At 36.9% G+C, this 24,503-nt stretch overlaps 1 protein-coding gene across 1 annotated transcript in view; it reads right to left on the bottom strand.

Annotated features, from left to right (window-relative positions):
- The window catches only part of LOC122556362 (serine/Arginine-related protein 53-like), a 434,162-nt gene that overhangs the window by 53,161 nt on the left and 356,498 nt on the right, over positions 1 to 24,503 (bottom strand). The window contains exon 5 of the mRNA XM_043702996.1: positions 23,391 to 23,459. Within this exon, the coding sequence (XP_043558931.1) occupies positions 23,391 to 23,459 (69 nt within the window). The remainder of the gene's footprint in view (positions 1 to 23,390; positions 23,460 to 24,503) is intronic.

Genomic DNA, 24,503 nt, shown 5'->3' with positions numbered 1-24,503 from the left:
TGAATCACACAGGAATTGCTCTTGAATTCTGTACAGGTTTTAAGAATAATCTCACAAATCTAAATTTTGTGGGTAATTTTAATAACCTTGAGGTCAACTACATTATATTAATTGCATTTGTACAGTTGAAATGAACATAAATAAAAGATTAGAAACCAAACCTTTGTGTGTTGTAAATTATTTTATTTGCATATTTATTAATATTAATATCTATATTTCCCCTTAGAAAATATACTGAGCCAGTGCTAGAATATTTTTGGGATTTTCCAGTGTTGTCGATTTTTCAAAGGTCGCTATTTGATTATTAGTGAGCTGATTATATACACATAAAATGGTATTCTACTTGACACAACAGTTATTACGAATTAAGTGTGCTAAATTTCCATTTATGCACAATTAATTGTGTCCAATCAAAAAAATTAATTGTGTCCAGTCAAAATCAAAAACAAAAACAATTAGATTTACAGTTCATTTGAGTTAAAAAAAGGGACAGAACCCCATTTTTAATCATCTTAAATTTAATTCAAACCACTTATAATTTACCAATAGTAGAACAAGAACTCTGTAAGCAAATCACCTTGAAAATGCAAAATAAATGAACATTTTTATTCATGACTGATGAATTACGTAGTTAATATTAATTGCATTAGAACAAGAGGGCATAGTCTCAAAATGAGGAGGAGAAGATTTAGGACTGAATTGAGGAGGAACTTATTCACCCAAAGGGTTGTGAATCTGTGAAATTCTCTGCCCGGTGAAGTAGTGGAGGCTTCTTCACTGAATGTTTTTAAAGTTAAGATTGATAATTATTTGAACATTAAAGCAATTAAGTATTATGGTAAGAGAGTGGGTCAGTGGAGCTGAGACCGTGAAAAGATCAACCGTGATCTTACTGAATGGCAGAATGGGCTCAAAGGACCAAATGATGTACTCCTGCTCCTGGTTCATATGTTATATTCTTATGTAATATTGCCTCAAAACAGAATTTGGTACTTGGGGAATCAACAATAATATTACTTAGGTATAGTTCCTGAAATAAACCAATATACCTCATGATTAATTGAAATAAGTGGCTATATTTTGAAATCAGTGGTGATGCTGTCATTGCTCATCTTGAAGAAAACTGCACATAAAGATTTCAGAATCTAAGGAAGAAGTCAAGGAGATCTCTGGGCATACAACATGATGTCAGCACGCAGACTGAGCTGCTCATTATCACAACTTATTTTCAGAGACAATGAAGAAAGTTACATGTTCTTTTAAACTTCCCTTTTCAATTAATTGAATGATTACAGCTGTATTAAAATTGAAACTAAAATATCAATAGAATTTTAAACAAAAAAAGTAAAATTTCTTATAATGGAGAATTCTGCCATTCGGAAAGATAAAATTAGCTTTTCAAGGTCAGTGAGGCTGTATCTTATGAAGCTAGTACATCGTTTAACATGGCATCTTTTTTTAAGGCAAGATGTTTTGGTATAAAAGTGGACGTGCTCATCAATTGACTGATTGCTTTCAGATTGCGCTCTGGGAGAACTTCAATAATGCAATTGCTGGAGGAGTCTCAAATCACAGGCAGCAACTTCTGAATTTTTGTGCCATTCTGCACATGTGCAGATGCTTAAAGCTGCTTCAAGTTTTTGTAGAATATTGGCAATGAGTACTGAAAGTTTCACTGTTATTTCCACACAACATTCAGGCCATTATTCTTCTCAATTAGAGGAAGATGCTAATTTGATAAAAGCAATTTGCCAAGTCACAAAGTCATAGACAGGAAGACAGTGCTCATTAATCACAGTTACCATTTAAGAAATTATTTTTCATGTTTACTGGTAGTGTCTGGTGGAATTCACACATCACGATCCATAAGGCAAGGACTTTGACACTGCAGCATCTATTTTTCAGAAACTGAAAGACCTCACAAGTCTCCAATATGGCAGGCAGGGACTGCATGCTCATTTCAAGTTGTATTAGGCATATTCCACAATTATGGTGCAAATAGCTGGTGTCCAAGGCCCACAATAAACTAAGAATTAGTTCCTTTGTTATTCAAATCAGAGACATATAGCCTTTCTTAAGCTTCCTCTGCAACACCGGGTTGCTCTGAACACAAAAAGTGCTGGACACCAAGGTAAATTAAAACTAAACCTATGTGACCTATCAAGTGGTCCTAAAAACGACCACTGGAGGTTGCAAACTAGAAAAATATACTTAACTGAACCTGCAAGAATCAGAAGTGCACCTTTCCCCTTATTGACATCATAGAGGTTACATTCCCCCATCATTCAATCTATTCCCAATGCTGCTCTTAAACGTTTAAGCACACACCTCCGCTTCATGTTCTTTCAGTAGCGAGCTGCACCAGGACACCCAATACATATATGCAATTTAATAACTCCATGATAAAAGACCAGATACCTGTATCAAATTGTGGCTGCCCATTCAAGCAAAGACAATGTTCTTTAGGACACAGTTAAATTACTCAACCATGAATTTTAATTAGGGTATACATTGAGGTTAATAGATCCATTATGAAAGTATGTAGTCAAGACAAATTTCTATTAACTGATGGAAAATCAGGGTTTTAGAATGACTTACTGAAATCAAATATAATACGTTGTCATTTACAAGGACAAATAGCTGTTAATAACACACAAGCAATCAATCAACCAAAGCAGCCAGCAGTCTTAACAAGAAAGTTCAGCATTTTAACTGTATAATTGTTAACAAGAAGTTAATTCTATTTACTTACAGTCAGAGCAGTAGGCACAGCTATTATCATCAGTTGAAAAGGCAGTTTTTGCCATGCGCACAGCAGGCATGACTCAAATTTTAAATGATACATTTTAATGCGATTTCATGTCAGGGTCCCATACAAATTTGACAACAATGTAAGTGCTAACACAACTGATAAGAGGCAACAGTGCTTCTTGGCTATTGAGTTCACACAAAGACCTCCATGATTCATCTGTGACTATGTATTCGTTTCACAAAATGTTTGTGACATTGAGATTGAATTTTTGTTACTCATTAGTTATTTCTCTGGGCTGTAAATTTATTGCCGGGAAATTTTCTTCAGCATGAGTAGAAATTTTGACTTTGAAGGATTGGTAGACATTAGTGTTGTGGAAAACAATGTTTACTAGCAGGTCAGTAGCAAGCCACTGTCATTATCAGGTGAGGGGAGAGTGACTGCCCTCAATGTTAGGTAGCATATGACCAAGTGTGGCATCATTTGTGAGTCAGAGCAAACATGATGTCAATGAGAATCAAGGGAATACTTTCTAATGCTTAAGCTAATAGAAAAGAAGATGGTTATAGTTGTTACAGGCACAGGAGTACAAAATGATATATTTTGATGTGACTATTGTCACTGCAATTGAGACTACACTTCGAATATTGTGTGAAGTTCTACATTCCTTACCAAAGGAAAAATATCCTTGACATACAGGAAGTGCAATAAGGGGGTCACTAAACTAATTCCTGGGATGAAGGGATCATCCTATGTGAAAGATTAAACAGATCTTCAGTTCTCTGGTGTGTACAAGAATAAGAGGTGATTAATTCAAATGTAAGAAATTCTTACGGGGACTGGCAGGGTAGTTGTGGGATACTTCCCCTGGCTGAAAGAGTGGTAGTGAAGAGGTGTTTACAACCAGGGGACACAATCTCAGGCAAAGGAAAAGGCCATTTAGGATTGAGATGTGGAGGAACTTCTTTATTCAGAGAGTGGTGAACCTTTGAAATCCCCTGTGCCAGAGAACAGTGGAAGATCAGTCATTGACGATGTTCAAGGTGGAGAATGAAATAGACTTTTACATGGGATATGAAAATAATTCAAGAAGATGGTGTTAAGTAGAAGATTCATGCAATCCTGCATTTTAGATTTTACTTTAAGATTTACATGAGCTGTTTCTTTTTGGAGACATTTTTACAAATACATGTTTTTTGTCAGTCTTACAGGAGAAAGAGACGAGCATTGTCTATATTCATATATTATCTTTGAAAACAGTTATTTTGTGCTGTCACATAACCACACTTACAATCTCTGAAACATTGCTAAACTACAACTGAGGAGCAGCCAGCAATGTATAGTTAATTAACATAAGCATTTCAATTGTACTGTATTTGTTGAAAAGTGATTAGCAACCATTAATGAATAAAATCTGGATTTCTTATATTCTTTCTGGAATATTCTTCTTCTGATGGTGTTCTTAAAGTGCTGGGAGAAACAAGAAACATACTGAATCTTATTAACAACAACTGTCCTGCAGCCTTTAAGCCAGAGACACACACGTGAATAGCAGTCTGTCATTCTAAGAATTCAGGTACTTTTAATGAAGGGAAGTTCATCACAAAAAGAGTAAAAATAAGGGTTCTGAGCACCATGGTTTTGAGTGCAGTGCTTTGACTCTTTTTCATTCATGGAATGTGGCCCATTGACAAGATTAGCATTTATTGCCCATTTCTACTCTGCTCACACAGTTAGCAACCAACAACATTGCTTTCGGACTGCAGTCACATATAGGCCAAAGCAGATTTCCTTCCTTAAAGGGCATTAATAAACAAGGTGGGTTTTTAGAGCAATTGACAGTGGTTGCCATTATGCAGGCTTTTAATTCCAATTTATAAAAACTGAATTCAAATTTCACCATCTGCTACGTTTGGATTCAAATTCAACTAATCAGTTTCGTCATCAGTATATGCATTCTCCTAGTTCCCAATGGTTGCTCTTTACTCAGAAAGTATCTCAAATTTAAATCATTTTTCGTTGAACTGGCGTTTTCCCATTTTCTTTTCAGCTCTGAAGCACATTCTGATCTTGTTGAACAACTTCGATTTTTTTCTTCCAGAAATGCTGGATGTGTAAAAATTCCCTGGGGTTCTGAATAACTAGTCCAATAATATTACCACTGTGCCACTATAATCATCTAATATGGTTTGAAGGCGTACCAGAGACCTAACAGAATGAGGGAACAGGTGATGGATATACTAATTAAGAGTTAATGGGCATGAATTGTTTGTATAAATATGGGAGATAATAATCAGTGGGGTGTGAGTGTTATGGCGTATAGCTAATGGAAATAATGTTCTCACCTAAAATAGTGGATTTGAATTCGGTTTTAACAGTTGTCTCTTGGAGTCTAACGCTAGCAGAGAATGGTTGAGTCAAAATTTAAAGTTTTGGGATACAATTTTCCACCCTTGTTTTCTGAATCTTATAACCAGTGGAACAACGAAGTTGCAATCTGAACTTGATTGCTTCTTGATCATAGAAGAATCAAGGTATGGCCTTAACACTTTCATTGCCATACAGAAGCAAGATAAGAAGCAAAGTTTGTTCAGAAATGAAACCTGATGATTTGAACACAAGTTAAATTTGTGAATTAAGGTACACAGAATAAGTTTCAGAAGAACTAAAATAATTCCTAAGAAAACACTCTTTCCTGCAGCATTCCATCATTCCAGCGCTCCTTCCCCACAGCATACAATGGAGGCAGTGATACAACAGAAAATAGAGGATAGAAGAGTTAACAAATTGTGAGACCATCTAGATACAATACAAAAGAAGATTTGTAACTAATATAAAATAAGACAAAAATTGTTTGGTAATTGTAGAAAGTAAAGAGACTTTGGGATTTACCATAAGCAAATGAACCCCAGACATTTTCCAGGTGTAAGTCAATCAATGTTCCAGATGTGATTCAAAATACCACTATGCCAGGAACTGTCCCAAATATGATAATTAACTAAACACAACGGAAGATTTAATGGAAGAAGACGACGACAAAGATGAAAGAGAGAGCAATGTATTGGTCACAAGATGTTTCCACCTCGTGATTTTATTTTTGGTGGCAGAGTCTTTCAATTGTGTAGTACTGGACTGCAAATGCGTGTCTATCTTTTGTGGAATGGGCAGGCTAAAATGTGACCTAGACTCTGAATAAGGAGGACATGGACAAGGTTAAGGAACTTGTGAGTTTGACGTGTTTCAGATTTGGGAATGGTAACATGTAAAGAGCTTTGAAAAGCATGGTTATTCCTTATTTATATAGCCAGAATCAATCATTTTATTTCTAAGGATGTAGTGTCCATTGAAATGCCATTATTATTAAGTAGAAAAGCAATGAAGAAAGCACAGAGGAAATTGGATATGGAAAACAACATAGCTATGTATTTTGAAAATCTGTGCATTTGCAATTTACATAATCAGAACACGATTGTATTCCTTCAATGCAACATAATTCTCCACTAAAGAAATTAAAGAAGTGCTAATGACATGGGGGTAGAAATTTATAAGAAAAAAGCAGTTGCGTTAAAATTGACACTTTGCTCATCTGTCTTAACAAAAACATTTAGTCAAGGATCTAAGAAGAGATGGGGAGTCAGATTCGTAAAACATATCCAAGACACTGTCGCAGCCTATAGTAAACAGGCAGGAGGCTGGAAGAACACAGCAAGCCAGGCAACATCAGGAGGTGGAGAAGTCAATGTTTCAGGTGTAACCCATCTTCAGGACTGGGGGCAGGTGTAGGGGGAGCTACAGATAAAGGGAGTAGTGGGGGCAGGGTAGTGAAGTGGGGATGGGTGAAGATAAGTAGAGGGTAAAACCTGGTTGGTCAGTGGGAGGAATGAATCCAGTTGTCGCAGGGAGGAGTGGAAGGGAGGAAAACGTATTGTTCGAAATAGGTGGACATCTGGAATGCTTGGGAGTGGAATGTCTCCCCGTCCGAGAGAGGGACGAGGCGGACGAATTGGGAGAATGGGATGGAGTTTTTGAAGCATACTGGTTGGGAGGAGGTGTAGTCCAGGTAGTTATGGGAGTCTGTGGGTTTGTAATAAATGTCCTTCTGGAGACTGCCATGAGCAAGAGATGTCAAGTCCACACTGCCCCTCCAAAATGCATCTCACCCAGACCCACCCTATTCCTGTCATCCTGCATTTCCTATGGCGAATCCATCTAGCCTACATATCTCTCAACACAATGTGCAATTTAACATGGCCAATCCACCTAGCCTGCACATCTTTGGGCTGTGGGAGGAAATCCATGCAGACACAGGGAAAATTTGCAAATTCCACACACACGCAGACACTCAGCCAATTTGACTCACTCCATATGATATCAAGAAATGGTTGGAAATGCTGGATACTGCAAAGATTTTGACTCTGACAACATACCAACGGTAGTACTAAAGACTAGTGCTCCAGAACTTGACGCTCACCAAACCGATCTCTTCCAGGACATTTACACCACTGGCATCTGCCCAACAATGTGGAAAATTGCCCAGGTATATGAAAAGTAGGACAAACAAACCCCGCCACCTCATTAGTCATCTCTCAATAATCAGTAAAGTGATGGAAGGTGACACCAATAGTGCAATCAAGCAGTACCTGCTCAGCAATAACCAGCTCACAGTCACCCAGTTTAGGCTCCACCAGGGTCATTCAACCCTTGACCTCATTATTTGTTTTGCTTCAAACATGGACAAAAGACTGAATTCCATAGGTGAGGTGAGAGTGACAGCTCTTTATGTCAAGGCTGCATAGAAAGATGGTTGTGGTTGCTAGGTGTCAGTTATCTCAGCTCCAGGACATCTTTGCAGGAGTTCCTCAGGATGGTGTCCTCAGCCCAATTATCATCAGCTGCTTCATCAATGACCTTCCTTCCATCATTAGGTCACAAGCAGTTTTCAGTGATGTTCAGCACTATTCATGCCTCCACAGGTACTGAAGCAGTCCATGTTCAAATGCAAGAAGATCTGGACTATATTCAGACTTGGACCACCGAGTCACAAGTAACATTTCATGCCACACAAATACCAGGCAATGACCAAGTCCAATAAATGACAATCTAACCATTGCTCCTTGACATTGACAATGATGTTAAGATCACTAAATTCCTTACTACTAACATCCTTGTGGTTTCCATTGACCAGGAACCTAACTGGACTTGCCACATAAACAGTGGCTACAAGACAGGTCAGAGGCTAAGAATACCACAGAGAGTAACTCATCTTTTGACTTCCCAAAGCCTGTCCACTATCTACAAGGCACATGTCCGGAGTGTGTTGGAATATTCCCCACTTGTCTGGATGGGTGCAGCCCCAACAACACTCTAAAGCCTGATACTATCCGGGACAAAGCAGTCCACTTGATTGACACCAAATCTACAAGCACTCACTTCCTCCATCACCAACACTCAGTAGCAGCAGTGTATGCAACCTATAAGATGCACTGCAGAAATTCACCAGAAATCCTTTGATAGCATCTTTCAAACTTGCAATTACTTCCATCTGGAAGGACAAGGGCATCAGCTACATGGGAACACCAATACCTGCAAGACCCCTTTCAAGCTACTCACCATCTTGACTTGCAAATATATCATCATTCCTTCACTGTTGCTGAGTCAAAATCCTGGAATTCCTCCACTTGCTTGGGGGAGTGCAGCTCTAACGACACTTGGAATGCTTGACATTAACCTGAACATAAAAATCTGCTTGATTGGCACCCTATTCATCATCATTCAGTCCCTTCACCTCTGGCATTTAGTGGCAGCGGCCAAGCTTCTTTTGAAAGCACAATCCAAACCCATACCCTTCATTACTTGGAAGGACAAAGTCAGCGGATACATGGGATCACTGCCATCTTCAAATTTCTCCAAACCACTTACTACCTTGACTTGGAAATATATGTTACTGTATCTTCATTATCACTGGTTTGTTAATGTGAGGAACTCCCTTCCTAACTGTATTGTGGGTGCATCAACACTAGATAGATGACAGCAGTTCGAGAAAACAGTTTACCACCACTTTCTCATGGGTAAGTATGGCTGGGCAAAAAAATGCTAGCCTTGCCAATGCCAGTTAATCCCAATGAAAGCATTTTAATAAGTTGTCAATCAATGCTCGATCTAAGTTGGGCTCGGAGGATCCATGCTTGCCATGGGCATGTTAATATCTGGTTCCAGATGTTGCTGCCATGCCTTGGACCTTGCAGGTCCATGAATGGCAGAAACATTTAGAGGGAACATAGCAGTCCTGAAGGGAAAAGTATTGCTATCTGTCCTAATAACACTGAGACAAAGCACCAATCTCAAACTGGGCTTTTCCATTTGCTGCATAAGTAACCTTTATGGTCTCTGAATGCATTTAGTGCAAAAAAAAATGGTAATCCTGTGTTGGAGATCTCTGCTCATTAAATTCAACTCAACTAATTTTCTATTTTAGACCTGATGAAGACTTTTATCTAATTAATCAAAGCTGGATTTGAACACATCTTCGGGTAAAAGGGACTCTGCTAATTCTAAAAATTACTCAAGAATATTTTGGAAGATTCAAAAAGTGATCTGTTAAAAGGTACAGGTGCAAATTCACAGGACAAAGTTAAGGAAATATAAACTAAATAAACACATTTCTCACACTCAACAAAGTGCTAATGTCAATAATAGTGACATTATAATGTTACATCACAGATGTCACAAATAGGCAATGCAGCTGGGTAGTGTTGCAGTCTTTATATATAAGCAGTGACTGAGTTATTAAATATTGCATGAAACAGCTGGGCATTTTATAATATGGCAAAGTGCATGATGACACCTAATGTTTTAAATGTCAAACACCACTTGAATTTTAACATGCAACCTACTGAGATATAAGTTCATGAAACGCATAGTTAAATACATAATTACCATCAGGCCAAACAATTAAATTTTTGAAGTTTGTAAACATGCCAATCCAGTCATTGAAACAACAGAAACATGCTAATCAATCTCCAATGGCATTGTTTAAGGGTTGATGGGAATTCAAAGTTTATGGCAGTAGTAAGAGATAAAACGTGGCCAACATTCTCATCAGTGGCCACTACTTCTCTGTAAATGAAGAAAATTAGAGTGACAATACAATGATCTTCTTTGAAGTAAACACATGTGACAAAATAATACAGTGGACCTCTGAAATGGTGGTGGTAGTTGAGTGCTAGCACTGCTGTTGTGTTTCCAGCTTTCATTATGGTGCTGTTCTAATGTAAGGTTGTTCTGAGAATAATTAGGAAACAGCTGGGGTTTGGCGTCCAAATAATGAACTGTCAATACTTTGCTTCTGAGGCCTAGCTCATGTCAGTTACCTGTCAACCAAAAAGTCCATTTGGTTGGCTTGGCTGTGTAGAGAATAGATTCTTGTCAAGAAGCATGGCACAGGTAGGGAGTTGAGGAAGGTGGTTCAAACTCCATGAAGAATGAGAGGAGACTGGTTGAGTATAGCATTTGCAAAGTATTGTCATATTGTAGAGCAAACTCTGTGATAGAACATAAAGCATCGTGTGACATGACTGGAAGTATGAAGCTAGATCATCTGGGATGAGGCGTGATTATTCTCTTGAGGGTTGTGGACCAATGGAATTTTTTACCAAAGAAGACTATGAAGGCTCAGACTTTGAATATGTTTAAGGCAGCAATTAATAGATTTCTGATGACCATGATTGACGGAGTTGTGTGGCTGGGGTGAGTAAAGGGCATTGAAGTGATTGATCAGCCATGATCATACTGAATGGTGAGGCAGGCTTGACTGGCTGAATGGTCTGCTCTTGTTCCTGTTATAAGAGTTAACAACGGCACCGAAGGCTTAGGTGATCAAGAATTGAGGTGAGAAATTTTTTTCTCAGTAATTTGATTCAATACTTTTTTGTGAAAAGAGTTCATTTTAACCAAATATGTATCCCTGCATCAGCCGTACTTATCAACAAACACTGAACAATTCAGTCAGTTATATGCTAACCAGCAGTCAATAAGATCATTATTACAGGTAAATGGGCTTTTCTTAAATTAACTTAATGTTTTGCCTTTTTTTCTTTTTTGTTAAAAACAATTGCTGGCAGCAAGACATGAAGAAAACTATTTAATTGGCTCTTCTCAGTTAATTTTGACAAAATTAATGTATTAATATGCAGAACAGAAAGATTCTAATTTGGGTTTACTGCCAGCAGAATAAATCAAATGTAAGATATTTAAGATGTTTGCTGTTAAACACTATCAAATACTCTATTTAGTAAGTGAGATGTCTCTATAGACGGCATGACAATTTAAAAATTCCTACTTCCAGCATACTACATGTGAAAACTGATGTAGATTTTGAGTTTTGGAAGTCAGAAAAACACAGTATTTTGATTAATTAATACGTCATGATACATTTTCCATTTCTCTGCCCAATAAAAAAGTGTTCCCGTTAAACAGGCTCACTGCAGTATGATTCTGGTCAATGCTGTGCTTTATGACTCTAACCCTATTAGATAATAGCTGGACCCATTTACTCTCTCAGGCCATGTGGGTTTTACTCTCAAGCTCATTCAACCAAAGTTTCAGTACCATGTGCCACATGACTTGTTCATATAAAGAGAGCAAATTAAATTGTCTCCACAGATATCCTATCACGTTTGTACCCCGAATCATCTATTTAGCACGCGAGCAAGACACCACATTATCTGCCTGGAAAGGTCGACCCCTGGATATTAGATTCTGCCATAGTTCTCTTTTATACTAAACCAAGGGGAAACACTTAATCACCTTTGCCTTTTCAAAAAAAACTTAAAATTTGCCATGATGAAAAATCAATAAACCTGTAATTGCTTGGCTTATCATCATGTGGAAGGACAAATTGAGAAGTGAAGCTTGGCGTCTACACAGATTTCCCTGTTACACTGACAGTTTCAGGATCACTGGCTTGGAAAAGGGAAAGGTCTCCAAGTGATAATTAAATCTTCTCATGCTGATTTTCTGCCAAATTTATTTCCCAAGAGTGTATAACCCTGATTTGCTGGTTACAAACCAGGCATAACTAATCAATCCAACACAGATGCACTACCTCCCTTTGTAAACATCAAACAAAAGGGTATAAGCAGCTTTAAAAGTAAAAGGTAGAGTTTTTAAAAATAGTTTTATTTATAATCATTCCAAAAAGTGTGTGGAACATATTTTATTTGAATTTATTTTTTATTTGTAAAAGTATTCCAGAAGATTTTAGTGACAGAACTAAATTCCTTCAATGTTTTGATATACACACCAAATGTGTTTTGTTGGCACCTCAATAATCAAAATGCAAGTGCTATCAATAGTAATTCCTTTTAAGCATAACACTTATGAAGTTGCATTAAGCAGCAAGTTGATATTTCAAAAAGCTGTGCCACATGGTAGTGGGATTAAGTTCTGTGTACACAATTGAATTTGTAAACCAAAATGTTTTCTTAGTTGTGCTATTGAGCAGTGAGTAGAATTTTTAAAAAATAAGAGCATATTGAAACTCAAATTATCTTGACCAGTCCTCGTGCAACTCCTCACAGCACAGCAAATGATGCTACCAAGGAACAAATTTTTGCTTCCTTTTTCTCTTGTTCAAGAACTGAGACAGATTTAATGTTGGAAAACAATAAAACATATATTTCAACAGTTACTTGTTGAAATTCCTCAGGCAGTCAGACTGTTAGTTGCAATAAACACAATGAAGATTGCTGCAACATTCAAGCACAAGAATACAAGTAAAAATACCTGAAACACTTGCACTCTTGATTACTCACTGAATTGAATTCCATTGTAGAATGGAGGATAAACATAAATATGGTAGATAGTCACCAATGCTAAATTCAGTATTCCACCAGGATACTGAATTTGCATACTAATTATTCAATCTGAGATAACTCAAAATCATCCAGTATGCTTGAACTCTAAGCTGACTGAGATACAACCTCAATTGTAGATTGAAGTCCCAAAGGACTTCGAGCTTGGAGCATATTGGTCATTAACCAATGCTGGGCCATCATTCTCAAATGCAACATAATTAAAAACATGACTTCATTCTCAATAGCCATTCTTTACACTTCTGCACAACAGTTAGGCCTGCTAAAGATGAAATTATGTCCCCAACAAATACAAATCTGTGTACACGCAAGCAATATTGCCAATAATGGTTGCATTTACAGTGATTGAGCTTGTGCAGTTTCTTTTCAATTCAGTTTCTATGCTTTCTCTGCACAGCATCCAAGTCATAAAGAAGAGAAGGCACTGATTGTTGGTGCACAATCCACATGGTCCTGTTTCTAATAGCCTGCCAGCTTCAAAAATCATCAGTAGTGTAAACTGGTGATTATATAGGCTGACAGATACAAGGACAAAGTATAAAAGCAAATTTGACACCTTTTCAATAATAAACAGGGCATTAATCAGCATGAGGTTTCCACTCTAGAATAGATCTCTGAAATCTGTACTACAGCCATTAGTAGATAGACAGCACGATTGTTCAAAGTATCACTCTCAAGGTCGAATAACATTCTTTAGAATACAAGCTCTATTAGGGACTAATGGCTGCTAGTCAATTAATTGGAATGTGTAATATTCATATATCTTGAGTTTATATATACAAAACTCAAGAAATACTCTGCAGTTTTCCATAATTGCAATGCAATAATGATCAAATTTTCCCAAGTCACAGAAAGCTATGAAGCACACTGAAAGTTGAAGGGCTAAACAGTAATTAAAATTATAGTTGGATTTCTACATTACCTTATCACATTAAAACTTCTCAATTGCTTCACACAATAAATTTTTCAAATGCAGTTACTTATTGCATTGCAACACAAATGCTCGACATGAGCAAGAAACTTGTGTAAATAATTAAGAACATCACACAGGTTTTTAAAAGTCATGCCTTTCTGTATTTAATTTAATATTTTACTCAGTAGATTTTGGCACAATAGTCACAAACAAAGTTATTCTTTAGACTGCAATTTGCTCTTCTGTTGACTAAATATTTGAAGTCAACAAGTAAAAATTAAAAACATTCCCCAGGATCAGAAAATGAATATTGTTCACTGGGCTTTTTAAACAGCTGTCACACAAGATTAATTATTATTTAAAATTACATGGTGTAAAAGAAATACTGTGTAATGCAAAACCATGTGATTTTTTTCCCTATTGGAACACCTCAGTTACTGTTATGGATCATACAGGACTCATTATGACAAAAGTTTATGTTGTATTATCATGTATAATCCATTTGGAATTTCACAATTTTGTACTTCTGAAAATCTATTGCATGTAGAATCATTGGACCCCAGTTCAAAATATTACAAAAAACTGGTAATTCGATCAAATTAAAGTTGAGCAACCGATTACGTAATGACTAAAAATAAAGCAATCCAATTAGAGACTCATATTCCCATTCATTTCAATCAAAGAACACAATATTTACCAGTAGTTTCTAAATACTGCATGTCCTTCACCTGGCAGAGAAGACTGTGGTAATTAAAAGATTTAAAGTAGCACAAACCCCTTGCCTCTAATCTAGTGCCTAGGTCAGTCGCTTGTAGATTCTAATTTGTCCTCTATTTGTATTCATGACATGATGGTTCTGAATATTTAACAGCAAACTAGCAGGAGTGTATTTTGTAGGGCTTGGAGGTCAGATAATTTGATTTTCAAGCAGATTACAGTTGATGCTATTGTACATTCATTCACTTATTTGTTGAGAAGATATGCAGGAAAAAGTTAAACTTGAACTACTGCATTATCAAATACAGAGTTCAAAACCAAAAAAAAGTTGAAAAGGATAAATATTAAAAAATCAACACTCTAACCAATTATATTTTCAAGAAAGATGTCACTAAATCTGTTATTTTTGTTTAAGCAGCATTAATTGCTGCTCCAGATGCAGATCCAAGGCATTTGCAGCCAGTTAGAATTTTAAAAAGTCTATTTGTAATCCACTTTTATACCTAAAGCATTTTTGTCAAAATTGATCATAATCTGTATGAATATCAAGTGCAAAGCAAATAAAAAAATACTAAAAGCAGTTCAGTCATTCTTTAAAAATGAATTTTGGAAAAGCAGTCTTTTTCAGTCATCAGACAGTGACTCATATTATGTACATACATTAACACAATCATTGTTCTATTACCAGGAGTGTGTTGCATTGCATTGAGTGATTCTCCAAAATAGAGTTGCAGTCCAGAAGGAAAGATGGTGTGGTATGTGCTCCAAAGAACCCTTTTTTTTAAAAGCTTTGAATTTCCTGACATACTGGAGCCAAATCAGAAGATGATTTACTTCACGTGGCAGCTCATTAGTTTTCCAGAGTTCAAAAACATGCGTCATTTAATCACAGCAGTCTGACAGCCAACTACCTACTCTTTTCCAATCAAATGAACAATTTATTCTATTTTCCTTTGTTTGCACCAGTCCATTTGTCCAGCCCTCTTCCCTCACTCTTGCTATGTTCCTTCTTAGAAACTCTTTATTTATAGCATTTACAGTGAAGGGCTAAATTTGGGATGCTGATATTTTATCTTCTTTACTGATGCTGTCTGACTTGCTGAGGGCAATTCTTCACATTAGATCTTGTTTATTTACAATTCATCTCCTTGAAATTTATTCTTGTTTGATTTGGTTTCTTTAACATTCTGATTCTGTTACTTCTACTTAAGACACCTTTCCTTCTGTAGCAAGTTGTTGAGTATATTATGTAGCACCTTGTAACGCCAGCAATGGAGCAACAATCTGCAAGGACATTCCAGCACAGAATGAATGACTGATCACCTGAATCCAAAAAAAGGACTCCTTTCAAAGAGCCAGCAATAGAAATTAGAGAAAATTCCCATGGCTTGATTCATCATTTAAGTTATTTCAGGCAAGGTTGTAATAACAAGGAGTTTCAAAGGTTTCCACTGAAGTCAAGAATTACAGAAACTTATCTTGCATAAGCATAAAAGTAAACAGCATCACTTTAATTGTTTTGGATATGAGATTATAATACATTTTGGTGATCTTGTAATAACAAGCTTTAGCAGTTAGAATGGATACTTGAATAGGGAAATAAGACAAATTTTCCCAAATGTTTTAAAATTTATACCATTTGTTTTAAGAACAGAAGACCTGAAATATGGCATATTTAAATTATACTATGACAATCATGAGACAAGTGATGTGTGTCTTTTGACAAATGAATGGTCATAGCACAAACTGTGCTTTCTCCTATTTGCTCATAATACCTCAATCAAATTACAAAATATATGTCATTCTAACAGAAGTTGAGACAAAAGAATATTACAGGTTTGTTCCAAGTGCAGTGTAAATCATAATTGTGTTCTATGCAGTATGAAACATTACAGTTCAAAAACTGCACAAGATCTAGATTGAGATTATTTACAGTGTGGAAACAGGCCCTTTGGCCCAACAGGTCCACACCGACCCACCGAAGCGCAACCCACCAAGACCCATTCCCCTACATTTACCCCTTCACCTAACGCCAAGGGCAATTTATCATGGCCAGTTCACCTAACCTGCACATTTTTTTTTGGACTGTGGGAGGAAACCGGAGCACCTGGAGGAAACCGACGCAGACACGGGGAGAATGTGCAAACTCCACACAGTCAGTTGCCTGAGGCGGGAATTGAACCCAGATCTCTGGCGCTGTGAGGCAGCAGTGCTAACCACTGTGCCGCCCACAAGGTGAGAGTGATGTCCTTGATATCAAGACAGTATTTGATATCAAAGAGCTTTTGTAAAATTGGACTCAAACAGAGAAAAATTGGAGTCATGAGTAGCACACAGGTGGTGCTACTCATGACTAGCACACAGGTGGTAGTAGTTGGTGGGGACCAATTATCTTAGTTCCAAGACATCAGGTTACATAGGCCAGTATCCTAGGCTGAACCAGCTTCAGCTACTTTATCAAAAGCCAAATACAGCAGATGTTATAAATGCAAAACAAACACAGATGCTGGAGAAATTCAGCATTTCTCGTGACATCAGTGGCGAGACTATCAGTTTGTAGAAAGATACTAGCCTTAAACATTTCTTCCATTCTCGCTCCAGAGATGCTGCCAGACCTGCTGAGTTTCTTGAGCATTCTCTGTGTTTGGTTCACTACTTTATCAACGTTCTTCCCTCCACCCTAAGGTTGGGGATGTAGGGATGTTGCACATTGCACAGTGTTTATCATCAGGTACAGAAGCAGCCCATCTCCAAATTCATGGAGATCTGGACAACATTCAGGGTCGGATTTATAAGTAGCAAGTAACAGCCACACCACACAAATCTCAGGCAATCTAATCATCTCCCCTTCACATTTAACAGCATTACCATTGTTGCATAACCCACCATTAACACCTTGGAGGTCACCATCATTCAGAAACCTAACTGGGCCAGGTATATAAATACTGTGGCCACATGAGCAGATTAGAGGTTGGGAATTCTGTGGCAAAGAATTCACAGTATGTTTTATTAAAGCCTGTTCACAAGTCAGGAGTGTGGTGGAATACTCTCCACTTGCTTTGATGAGTGCGACTCCAAAAACAGATAGGAAAATTGACATAATCTAGCACACAACTTGATCCATACCTCACTTGCTGTGAGAAGCTTTCACTTTCTCCATCACTGGTGCATAGTGGCAGCATTGTGCACCATATGCAAGGTATAATTCAGCAACTCATTAAAGTTCTTTTGTCAGTAGCTTTCAAATACACAATCTCTAGCTCAGAGAAAGACTAAGACTGCAGGTGCTGCGAACAATACTAGCTTCTAGTTCCCCTCCAAGCCATGTAACATCCTGTCTTGAACTTTATTGCCACTCCTTCACTGCTATTGGATTAAAAGTATGGAATTTCCTTCCTAACTCCAATGTAGATATACCTACATCATGTGGACTGCAGTGATTCAAGAAGACGGTTTACAACTACTTTCTCTGGGGAAAGTAGTTATGAACTGCAAATGTTGACCTTGCCAACAAAGTTTTCAATTTGACATGAATTGTCTTTATGTTAAGTCAAGACTCAATTTCTTTTCCCCCTGTATTTCTAACTGTGGACTATAATGAGGAAAGAACTGCTTTAAAACTAAGGAGTGTTGCACATTTTGAAAGGAAGTAACTTCACACTAATGGTAAGCACCACTTACACAGTTGCTTGTTTCAGCAGTAATTAATGAAGGAGCAGTGTTCCAAAAGCTTGTACTTCCAAATAAACCTGTTGGATAATAATTTGGTGTTGTGTGATTTTTAATTAAACTGTTGTTGCAGATGAAATGGAGCAAAGGGGTTATCTATAGATGGAGCTTTGATTGGTGCAAGTAGCTGACTGAGAGGTCGATGGATTAGTGACCAGTAATCAATGACAAAGTTCTTCTGCTTGCCAACAGCTATATGATTGGATCTCAAGTAGCTTGGGCTGTGAACAAGATGCAGAGAAGACTTTTGTTCTCATCCAGCTCAGCAGCACTCTGCAGTAAAAGCCATATTAAGCTTAAAGAAAACTAGTTTATCTCTCCTTCAGTTACTGTAAGCTGTGACTTTTAAGGGATAAGTCAATTTTATAAGTGTGAACCAGCCACTTCTTGCCTGTTGCTAACCAATATTAACATCTGAAGAAGGGTGAACAAGAAGCAGCATTTTGATCAGAAATGGAATCATTAAATCATTTCAGGAATGTCTCTGAACAGAAACAACTGAACTGCCTTCCCACTCTTACCCTCTGTCCAGAAGACCCCTCGTTTTTCTTTCTCTGTCTGAGTGAGTGTATTAGGTGCAGTCTACATTGCAATTAGATTTTTGATAATTAGAGTTATATGCCATAATTAATAGCAGTTCATAATTAATTACCTGTAGCTTGAGTCTAATTACTTGTAATACATGGTCATCTTTGTTAAGTATGGAAACCTGGTCCATACTTTTGGTCAAGCTAAGTATAAAAGATACGTAAATTGGAGAATGCTGTGTACTTTTAAAAACCTTTACCCTTTGTGATGACTCTGGGAATAGTGGGACTTGATTTTGACTGCTACCTCACAGAGGAGTGACAGAAATATTCAATGGGTTTCCTGCATCCAATAAAAGGGCAGAACCTCTCAGCTCATTTTTTTGAATTTATAGAAATCGAGTCAAAGGAACTTCTTCACAACATGCCAATTATCTGGTTGTCTGTTTTGCCTGTAATAAAGCCTTAAAGCATACCATTTTCTTTGGAAAGTTTGCAAGAACTTACAAAAGGTAATATGAGAAATATACAATGAGAATGGTCAGGATTCTCTTCCTCTTTGTTAATGTCCTGCATAGCCTAACTGAAGTATTTTATGAAGCACTCAAAAAGTAAATCAAAAGACAAGCTTGCATTCAAGCAGTGCCTTTCAGGATCTCAGGATGTTCCATAGTCCTTTATAGCCAATAAAGTACTTCTTATAGTCATCATTGCTGTAATGTAAGGAATCAATGAAACCATTTTGGACACAATATCCAATAATCAATGATGAGAAAATTACTAGATACTGTTCTTTTTAGTAATGTTGGTTGAAGTTAAATATTGGTTGTGACACCAGTACAATTCCCTTGAACTTCTTTCAGTCGTGATGGGGGATCTTTTATGTCCAGAGACATTTCATACCTCACCTGAAATATGGCTAGGATTATCTTTGTTCTAAACCACAGATATCCAAAGGAGACAATCCTCTGGTTTAAACAACCCAGGCCACTTAAATTTATTGATGAGGAGAAAATTTGAGGAGGAAATAGATATGGACTGTCCAAATATATTATGTACTTTGAGAAGTTATATGATTTAAAGACATCTGTTTTCAAACAGATGTCAGTCATCTTATTGAAAGTGAAAAGTTCTGATTTTGAGAAGTTGGCTGAAGGTCTTTGCATTAAGATTGATTTTGACAAGCTGTATGACATATATTGCATCTAGTTTTAAGTTTGCTTGCTGAACTGGAAGGTTTGTTCTCAAAAATTTCATCACCATGCTAGGTAATATCATCAATGAGCCTCCATTGTAAGCGCTGGTATTCTGTCCCGCTTTCTAATTATGTGTCTTGATCTGTTGTGGTGGGTGATATAATTTCCGGTTCTTTTTCTCAGAGGTCGGTAAATGGGGTCCAATGATGTGTTTATTGATGGGAGTTCTGGTTTGAATGCCAGGCCTCTTGGAATTCCTGTGTGTCTCTCTGTTTAGCCTGTCCTAGGATGAATGTGTTGGCCCAAAGTGGTGTTCTTCTTTGTCTGTGTGTAAGGATACTAGTGATAGCTGACCATGTCTTTTGGTGTCCAGTTAGTGCTTGTGTATCCTGGTGGCTAGTTTCCTGCCTGTCTATTCGATGTAGTGTCTGTTACAGTCCTTTGAGGGTATTTTGTATATGACATTCGATGTTACCTAGCATGGTGACGAAACATCTGAGAACAAACCTTCCAGCTCAGCAGCAAACATACAACCTGAATCTCAACCTGAGCTACAAATCTTCTCAAAAGTCACATATATTGCATTTCATAGCAACTAAGAAAGAAAATTTCAAAGATGCAAAAAAAAGGTAGAAGTTTTCAAATGAATACAACAAAATAAAAGCAGTCACAGTTTTAAACTTGCATCTTTTATACATCCAATTCTAGCTTTAAATGTATACTGTGAAATGTTTTCAGTTTAGTGGCTCATCTTTAAAACAAAAGGAAGGACTCCATTAAGTTAAAATCCTGTGAAATTGGGGTTATGGGTGCTGCTGAATTACAGAGTAATGTCTAAAAACCAAAAATTCTCCAGAGTTTGTCCAAGTGTTGCAAAATGAATTTCAGTATCAATCTAAAAAGAAAGAAACTGCTGCAAACAAAAAATCCCTGAAGTACATGGGATCTAATTTTTAGATGGGAACTGCAATAACATTTGCAAACTGCAGCAAATAGATATTGCATGTTCTAGGTTCACGTGATCCAATATCTAGGGTGTGACCAAACAGTAGGTGACCTCAATCAGTATAGCTGCAAATTGGCTGCATGTATTCTCAGCCAACATTTTCCCTGATCCCTAAGTTATATTCCATGGAATGCCTTGTATGTAGGGTTTGAAACACCTCTTTAAAAAATATATGTATTTCTACAGACAGTATTTCTCTGAGGATTCACTCTGCTTTACAACCTGGAACCCATGAATGGGGTCTCCTTTCGCTCGATGATTCAATGAATGCTACAATGCTTCACCTCACTGGGTATACCAACCTCTACTGATGTGATGGATCCTGAAATACCACTAATTTCTGTCTCTCTCTTTCTGGTTGTAACCTTTTTTCCAAGGTGAGACTGATAAAAGCCAATATATTGATATAATATCTATTTTAGAATGATGTTTTCTATATTTATTTTAATATACATTATTCCCTTGACAAAATATCATTGTTTTTCTTGCCAAAGGTAAAAAAAACTGCTGCTCTGTCCTTCACTGCTGTTTTGAATGCAGCCTCCAGGTACGTGAAAGCCGCTGTGATTGACTTGCCTTCCTTTACACCTTCCTGTGGGATTCATTGTGTGGACAACTGTGGTCTTAATCTATTCTACTAGCTCTTTGACATGCTAATTTTGTTTTAAAGAAAAAAATTCAGCCTACTCAGTATAAGAGGCAGATTCTCTCCTTCAATACATTCAAAAAATCCAGATTTTGCTAATTGCCAATCATTGTTTAATTGTTGATGTGTTGTTGGAGGTGGTGAATACCCATTAGTCAGGGGCTGAGCTTCAAGGTTGAACAGGATTTTATTCACTGAGGATAGCTGCTAAACAGATAAATCTTAGTATTTAAAAAAATCATATATACCATAAACTAAGTTTTAACGCAGGGTTAGCAATTCTAGCTAGTTGAGTGCCAAACTAAAAATACAAAATTTTAAGGACCATCAGATCATCATTACTCCCTAAGACATAGTCACAGAGATTTCTATTAAAGCGATCTTGAGACTGCCATTACAAAGGTAAGTTTCAATATTGTTACTCACAATATTGTGGAGCAGAAGGTGTATTTCTCCCAGCACCGAATTAAATTTCAGGACTGTCGTTAGTGATCTGTCTCCATCCCTCTGATTCCTTCTTTCCCCTTCCCAAACTCTCATATTGACTTTGGCTGGTGCTGGAGATGACCAATCTTGTTTCCCTTGGGACTGTTGTCGTAGGTGTTTTTCTTGTCCGAGATGGATTGGACAATAAAACTGGCCAAAAGAGTCAGGGATAACTCATTTGCTGTTTTTTGAGGGAATGTTAATAGATCTTTTACATCCATCAAAAAGGGCAATTATGGCCTTGATTTAATCTGCACATCTGCAAGATGGTACCTCCAATAGTGCAGCTTTGCAATGGAAGATCAAGCTTGATGTTCATGCTATATCCTGCATTTTGAAATGAGATATTCTTTGCTCACATATTCATATTCATATTTCAACAGCTCTGTATTTGCTTGTTTACATGTGAAATACGCTAAAGTTTTCGCAGCTTTTCTTTTGATGTAAGAACTAATTTGAAAAGCTTTTACAGTGACAGAAGTCTCTTCTTTTTAAATTGTTCACTTCATTGTCAGGTCATTTCCTTAATGTTTAATTAAAAAGGTATCTTGAGCCAAGGCTGGACACAAAATTAAAACAAAATTTTGTTAGCCTCAAGGCCCTACTTGCAAGAGGTAGTTAAGGCAATACGAAAGGGATTAATATGGCACACTTTGTGTCAATGGTTATGAATGTTTCAAATTTTCAGTTCCAGAGGATTGTAAATGTGCCATCGTTGAGGTTTTTTCATAGATTTTTCTGATAGACTTTTTAGTTTGTCACAGAACCAAGGAATATGAGGTCTGGGTGGGAAAGGGAAGTTGAAGCCAAAAATCAATTGCGATCATGTTGAGTGCAGAGCAGGTTCAGTGGGATATATTGCCTTCTCCTGCTCCAATATTCTTATCGAAAAGTTAAATGAAGAACAAAGTCTATACTTTGTTCAAAGGAATGGATCAAGCAATATTCTCCAGTATTAACAAATAATACTTTCTTGTTAAGTGATCAGGAAATTCCATTTATTCTATTATTTTTCTTTCAAAGAAAAGCCTTTACACCTGCAGTTGGTGATGTTATTTGGTTATTTCAGAAAAATAGTTCTCTTGATAATGAATAATTTACAACAGGAAGACACGTCATTATTCTGGTCAGTGGAGAAGTGATTTAAAAAGAGACTTTGTGAGAAAATAAGTAAAAGGCAGACATACTTCAAATGCATTCTCACTTATAAGGGTTTGATTTTGAACCCAAGAAAATGCATTACTCAGTCAAGCAGGACACCATTAGCATTGCACTTAGCACTAACATATTCTGCCTTTTGAAATTTAAAAATAAATTATGCTCTTTCACTTATACAATTAGACGACTAAACAATAAAATCTAGTAGTATTCAACATAAACCATGAATCTTTAAATTAGCAACTTCCTGACTTATAGAGTAAATGAGCAGTATCCTATTTTCCAACATTGATTTAAAAGCTGATGGTGACTTTGGAAAACCAGAAAACAACATTCCATAGTGTTCACTGCACAATGTTAAGTTTTTGCAAAAATTTATTTTTGTTACCTTGTTCTCTCTTCTTTTTGGCATCCTCCTCTTTTCTTTCCTTAGCCTTTAATACTTCATCTGCTTTTGCTAAAAATGTAAAAATATTAATTTTAAGACTCTCTCAATACTGTTTCATCAATGGTCAAACATTTCCAAAATAAGGCTATAAAATAACCATTTTACTTTTCGGTCAATGAATTACATTTTGATCATTGCTATATTTTCTCCACTGTTCCAAGTGCAGAACACATTTACAGGTTGAAAGAATAACACAAATTTAAATTACAATTTTAGCTTAGTTTTCAACAAATAATAATAACCAACACTTTTATCTCATTAATAATGTAGCTGTAAGAAGAGACCATTCACAATTTAAATCTCTATTGTAAATGAAGCAAATTTGTTCACTTGAATGTCAAATTACCTATGTTGCTACAAACTATTACCAATACAAGAATCTGGCTGAGATAAAAAATAAAAATTCTCTCTGGTCTCTTGTAATCCCTGAAGAATGCGTTGAAATTTGTAATACCTGCCCAGGTTCAATGGTAAATTGTGTGTAAATATTGGGGAGTTTGAATTCTCATTTTGAATCAAAGTCTGATACTTTTCATTGAATGCCTGAGGTGATTTCTACATTGTTAAATAATTATTCTACCAACATTTATCTTATTTCCTTCTCTGTTGCTGTTCTACTTCATCAGCAAAGCATGCAACATGATAAACAAGCTATCATTTTAAACGATTAGTAGAAAGCTTCTCCCAGTCATCAATGTCAATGTTGCTGCCCTTCAAGGAGAGCATGAAACAGGGGAAGCAAATCCAGTTTTCTGGATTCCACTACCTCATGGAAGCTCCTGCCACACGTGCAAAATATCAGCAGTCAAGAATCAGACTATTCAGTCATACGAAGGCTCATGGCAGAAGCTCACAACAATGTGGAAGTGTCATCCTTGAAACGAAGATTGGTGGAGTTGTGGATAGTGAGGAGGGCTGTTGTCGGCTGCAAAGGGACTTAGATATGATGCAGAGCTGGGCTGAGGAGTGGCAGATGGAGTTCAACCCTGCCAAGTGTGAGGTTGTCCATTTTGGAAAAACAAATAAGAATGCAGAATACAGGGTTAACGGTAG

This window comes from Chiloscyllium plagiosum, chromosome 13 (genome assembly GCF_004010195.1).
Source record: "Chiloscyllium plagiosum isolate BGI_BamShark_2017 chromosome 13, ASM401019v2, whole genome shotgun sequence".
In the NCBI taxonomy this organism is placed as follows: domain Eukaryota; kingdom Metazoa; phylum Chordata; class Chondrichthyes; order Orectolobiformes; family Hemiscylliidae; genus Chiloscyllium; species Chiloscyllium plagiosum.
Note: the sequence above shows the minus strand (reverse complement) of the source record. Positions and strands in the feature narration are given on the sequence as shown.